This window comes from Apaloderma vittatum, unplaced genomic scaffold (genome assembly GCF_000703405.1).
Source record: "Apaloderma vittatum isolate BGI_N311 unplaced genomic scaffold, ASM70340v1 scaffold10682, whole genome shotgun sequence".
Taxonomy (NCBI): Eukaryota; Metazoa; Chordata; class Aves; order Trogoniformes; family Trogonidae; genus Apaloderma; species Apaloderma vittatum.
Window position 1 is genome coordinate 38,697 of NW_009703127.1, and position 6,000 is coordinate 44,696.

The window sequence follows — 6,000 nt, forward strand, 5'->3', positions numbered from 1 at the left end:
TCTGTCACCCTCACAGGAAAGAGGTTTTTCCTAATGTTTTTGTGGAACCTCCTATGCTCCAGCTTGCGCCCGTTGCCCCGTGTTCTGTCATTGGACATCACTGAAAAGAGCCTGGCTCCATCCTCCTGACACCCGTTATGTATTTATGAACATTAATGGGTTTTTTGTGTTTTCAGATGTAGTAGTGCAGTGGTGTACACAAGGAGACCTACTTGCAGTAGCAGGCATGGAGAAGCAAAGCCAGCTGGTTGACCTCAGCAATGGTTCCCTGTTGAAAAGTGCACTTGTCAAGTTCTACAATGTGCGTGGGGAGCATATCTACACTCTGGAGACACCTGTGCAGGTAGGAGGTATTTTTTAAGTCAGTTCTCAATGCTTTGCTAACATGTTTTTCCTACTTTAGCTCATTGATACAGATCTGCAGTGTGAAAGGGGTTGCAGAATATCCTGAATGTATTCTAAAATACGGTATAGAAAAAAATGCACTATAAGTAGTTACTGTTTGCATTGAGGTAGACATCTAAGAGTGCATCAGATTCTAAGGCCCACTGTGCTTGGTATTGTGGAAACAGTGTGTTTCCCAAAATCGTTGGGCCATGAACAGACAAGACAGAAAAAGGAAATTCTGTTTTTTTACAGATAAGTGAGTGAGGAGGAAAAACTGGGTAACTTTCTTGATCTTGTAGCAGAACCAAGAGCTGGACAAAAATATTCCAACTTTAGTGTAATGACTACAAGATTATTCTCTCGTTGTTACTACTGTAACTTTTTAATGTACAGTCAGTTGATCTGATGCAATATTTTACGTTTTCTGGCATCAGATGGCAAAGTATGAATTAGAAAGTCTTGTTGGTGTTCCTACCTTCTGTACAGAATTTCACTGTAACCTCGGTTGTGTTACTTGACAAGTAAATGTCAGCCCGTGGTGTGTGTGCTGCGTAGGAGCACAGCATGCTTCATAGGTCTTCATTAATAATTCAGAAACCAGCTGAATGTCTCTCTACAGTTTATTTCATTTTCTGCAGAACAGGGATGACTTCATTCTGATTTCTGACTGTTACTAGTGAGACGTAATTAATTTATAATAGCTTTGAAGTCTAAAAGTGAAGGAGAATGCTATAGATAGATTTACTTAATTATGTTTAATGATTATACCATTTATTATCATTTCTTTTTCAGTACCCTGATCTGAGATGGATACAAAAGGATGACTAGTAAACCAGCTGCTAAGCTTTTGTGTTTGCTTATATTTAGTATTAACCTATGCTTATTAACATTAGCACTCTAATTTAGATAGAATTCTTTAGTTTTGTAATGCATAAAATAATGGTCTCTAAAGCCAACCTAAATATGTACAGTGACGTCTAATGCTGATTTAGGTGCCTAAAGGACTTACCCATACACACAGTTGTATTGTGTTAAACATAACCCTTTTTCTGTCTGGACCAGTTCTGGGGAAAACACGTTTACACCAGTGTTGCTTATTCCCAGACCAGGTAAAATGCGAACCTCATTCTATTCTGTCTGTACCAGAATACTGTTTGTCTACATTGGCTGTTGAACCACTGTAACACCCTGGTCTCAAGCTGTGAAATTGTGGTTCGAGTATCGGAACTGCTGGGGTCAGATTGTCTTAAAGGTGTGCGTGTGTGCAGGCTCTTCTCTTACTGCTTTGTTCCCATAACCTCAAATTTTCCTTTGTTTAAATACCTTCATCTCCTCTAGTTCTCCCTCTATCATTTCAACTTCTTACACTTTCAGCTCTTCTCCTTTCTCCTGTGCTTAATCAGCTGGATGAAAGCACGTATTGTGACTGACATGAGAGCTCAGTGTTCTGCCATTATATGAGTACTTATAGGGCAGCTGACAGGTCATACAGAACAGGTAACTGCCAAGATCATACTGCACCATTTCTCATAGTGAAAACATTAACATGAGCCTCTCTGCTCTTTCCAGCTGCTATTTTCCACTGAAATTGCAACATTTTAATATCATGGGGATTTCTTCCCTGATTGTCAACTTCAGTTGAGAAGCCATCAGCTCGAGAAGTTTTAAGCCAGGGTGGAAGTGAAGGATGGGGAGGGTCAACCCCCACTCAATAGCACAGCCATGAAGTCTCATTTCTTTGGGAAACCAGGATAAGAATAGCATTCAAACTGATATATTTATGTTTATAAAAAATCCTATGTACATACCTTTCTAAAATTAGAGCCACTCTTATTAGCCATTGTTTATTCTCTTTATTTAGTGCATTTAAATTCATATTTACTGAGCTGCAGGAGGAAGTGAGTGATCCTTCAGAAGTATCTGCTCATGTGGACTTTAGGCTTCTATGTATGTGAATGCTGGTCTAGCAGTATTACCAGCTGACAGGTATCGTAGAATCATAGAATGATTTGGGTTGGAAGGGACCTCAAAGATCATCTAGTTCCAACGCCCCTGCCATGGCAAGGGGAACTCCCACTATATCAGGTTGCTCAAAGCCCCGTCCAGCCTGGCCTTGAACATTTCCAGGGATGGAGCATCCAGAACTTCGGTGGGCAACCTGTATGCTAGAACATTGCTAAGTATTTGGTTTACTAACAAAATCAGATAGAAGAACACTGTTGCAAAAAAATGGCTAGTAACTTTTGTTATCCCATGCCTCTTATCCAAAGATGTATATGCAAAGATGACAGAGTGAGCCAGTTGTCCCATTAATTTTTCTGATTACAAATTCCTCAGGGTAAATTAATTAGTTTTCTGTACCATGACAGTCAGTCTTGTAATGGGATTTAATAAAATTCATCACTGGTTATTGAAGAAAATAATTTCTTCATCTCAAACTCTTCTGCTAAAACTGTTTCTTCTGAAGCAAGCAAATGTGTGACTAGAAAAGCATATTTATTCTAAATGAGATCAAAAGGTCCAAAAAAGTAAAGCAGAAGGAAACATAAATTAGTGGATTGCAGGTGCAAAACTAATTTTCCATGTGGTCCTCTGTCCCAATTCTTTGGTAAAGCAGATGTCTGAAAAGTGTATCTATGAAGTATCCCGAACCTTTTTGTTTCTGCTATTTGTCTGCCCTGTCTGTGGTAGGATATTCAAGAAAGAAGAGATTTTTATTCTTTATAACAAAATTCAGTGTAAAATTGGTGTAGGATTTATACACAACTTGGCAGGGGTGTTGCCTGACATAAAGTCACTGCAAACCCCAAGGCAGAATAGATTGGGGTACTGCGAGTTACTCATCTTGATGATGATTCTTGTTATGGTTCCCCCCAAGGTGTTTTATATGCCACCTTCTTCTCTAGCTGTAGTATGGTTTTGGCATCCTCTGTCTCATTTGATTACCTCTCTTAAGCTCCCACCTTCAGTGTAGGATTTTATAGGTTGTAAACCTGGTTTGCTGACTGTAAAACCCTACATAGGGAAATCATATTTGTTTAGATGTATCCACATGAACATGATGGTTTTGCATGAAAAATAGTGTTCCTAAACAGAGTGATAGAGTTAGCGTTGTGTAACAGTCTCTTGTGTTCCCTGCTCTGGGACTTCAGCCTGCCACCCTGACATGCTGCAAGAATATATTTGCAGAATATAGTGGAAAGAGGTGAAAAAGCATCTGTAAGGGTTGAGCAAATATTGAACTTCTGCTACACAGAATCAAACTGGTTTGAACCTTGAAAGAAAGATGAAAAAGTTTCAGGAGGAACTTCAGAAAATCACACCAGACTTCGTGTCTTAGTGGAAGCAGTTCTATGCAGTGTGGGTCCACACTGCAACTCCGAAGAGTTGATACTGGTTATTTATTTTATACAAAGAGCATTATCTTAAAGGCTGTTGATCAGTTGATAACTATTCAAAAACAGACTATCAAGTTCAATAAAACTTAACTCTTACTACATTCACCCTTGTGTACACAAACAACAACCTAATGTACCAAAAAGATGCCTCTTTTTTTTTTTTAGCTGCTAGTTTTCTCATGGTCCTGGTTTTCCAACATTTAAAAATGTGATTACAGCATCAGACTTCCTTATTGGCATAATTTTTTATTGGAGGAGGGTTTATTTCTTATATTATTTGTTAAATCCATATAGCCTTTCGCTGGCACCAAGCAGGGAGGAAAATAATCAACTCATTCAAGACTGTTCTACAGTCTTGCTGAAACTGTTTACTAGAAATGCTGCAACACAGTTCTGTTACTTCAGGATTTCTCATCTGATGTCTTTATTATACTAACTAACCATACCTGCTGACACTTCTGAGTGGACAGAGCTGTTCATGTCTTCCCATTTGAACTTTAAACAGGAGAGTCTCCTACAGGATGACTCAGAATTACCTAATTGCCAACTTTAACAAACTTGTGACTGTTTTCTACTGGTTCAAAGTTGTGGCTTATATTTTCATTCCTTCTTTGCTTTTTATAATTTTTTTATACATCCCAGAAAGGACCAGAGAAACAAGAATGTGGATTTAGAAACCCTGATGCTGATCTCATCTATACACCTATGATTCTACAGTAAATTTGCATTAGCTTATGATTTTTTACTGCTGTTTAACTCATGTGCAACAGATTAAACCTCGAGTGCAGTGAGGAAGAAGGATAAGACTAAACTGAGCTCCACATTTTCCAGAATCCTTTGTATAGGTAACAAGATTAGATGCAGAAAAACCGTAGTCGTGTTTTTATCAATATAGTATTTTTAAACCCTAATTCAAAGTACCAAAGGCTGTCTTTATGGGAGAAGTTTCCAGGAATCTTTAAGAAGAAGACCCACTTGCTCTAAACCTGCTGCTGTCAGCGGCAGTCTTCACAGCATTTCACAGGCTGCTTCTGTGCTGGAAATGTCCAGCATTTGAACGGACAGATTTAAGATGATGTGATCCTGCAGAAACAAGGTAGTACTGTAAAGGCTTTTTTACTAAGACCTGAGAAGGAGGGTGCAATTTTAGATTAAATTCAGATCAAAAGGCTTTGAGAGAAGAGGCTGCCTTTTATGTTACCCTGCTGAGCTGACCTTGCTTACTTTGTCTTCGTTTATTTTTCACAGTGTTCAGATTTGTTGCTTCTGAGTTAACATTGCCTTTCATTTATATTGCCTGAAATTAATCCTGTTTACTTGATATTGGATGACAGTAAAGCTTCAAGAAGAGGGTTTCTTCTTACAGAAAGAGAAACAGGAGCAACAGTTTAGAACTAGCTGGTGAAACATTCTTTGGGATATCAATATGAAGATGTTTTCCATACTATAAGATCATCTCTGACTGCTGCAGAAATGGATTGCGACCAGGACTGGAAGATGGAGACATCTAAATAAACTCATTTTGCTAAAAGGGAATCTCATTTTTGTATTGAAATTTTACCCCAAAAAAATTACTGTGGAAACAGAGGTTATAAGAAGCATCTGCAAATCAAGTACACGTTTGCTACATGAAAAATCATGTAAGGCCACAGCAGTGTAATTTCTGACCACATCATAGTCTTCATTGCTTTTATTGTTATCAATTCTTACTAGTTAATATTATTCCCACTGTAAATATGGGGAGCAGAAGAATGAAAAAGTTAAGTTACTTTCCAGCAGCCATCCATGAATGCTGTGGCAGTACAGAGGTGTGCACACATGGTTCAAAAGAGCTGAGTGGGCAGTGCAGCCACTGCTTCTCTCTGAGAAAAGCAGAGAGAAAAATGTGTCTCCACATCAGCAGTCTAAAGCCAGAGCAAGCAGGAAACATACATCAGAGTTTTACTTACACATACCGTTCACTAGATATTATTTTGTGGTTGGGTTCTTTCTCCTGAGGAAGATCCTCCTTCTTACTAGGCTTTCTGCCCTGGAATACCATTTTTATTTCATTACCAGTGGGACTCCAGAGCGCCAGCAGACAAGGGATTAGTACGAGCAGCAGAGCAGCAGACAGGCCCCATGGCTCAGGATTTCCGAGCTCAAGGCAGCCAGCAAGAATCAGCTTGAACAGTGTTTTCATTGGCTGAACCGCATCCAAGTGAGGAAAGGGATA

General features: G+C 39.0%; 1 protein-coding gene across 1 annotated transcript in view; it reads left to right on the top strand.

The window, feature by feature from the left end:
* TULP4 (tubby like protein 4) overlaps nt 1–6,000 on the top strand; it is a gene marked incomplete at both ends in the record, with an annotated part of 40,356 nt that overhangs the window by 23,013 nt on the left and 11,343 nt on the right. Inside the window, one exon of the mRNA XM_009864518.1 lies at nt 177–343. Within this exon, the coding sequence (XP_009862820.1) occupies nt 177–343 (167 nt within the window). The remainder of the gene's footprint in view (nt 1–176; nt 344–6,000) is intronic.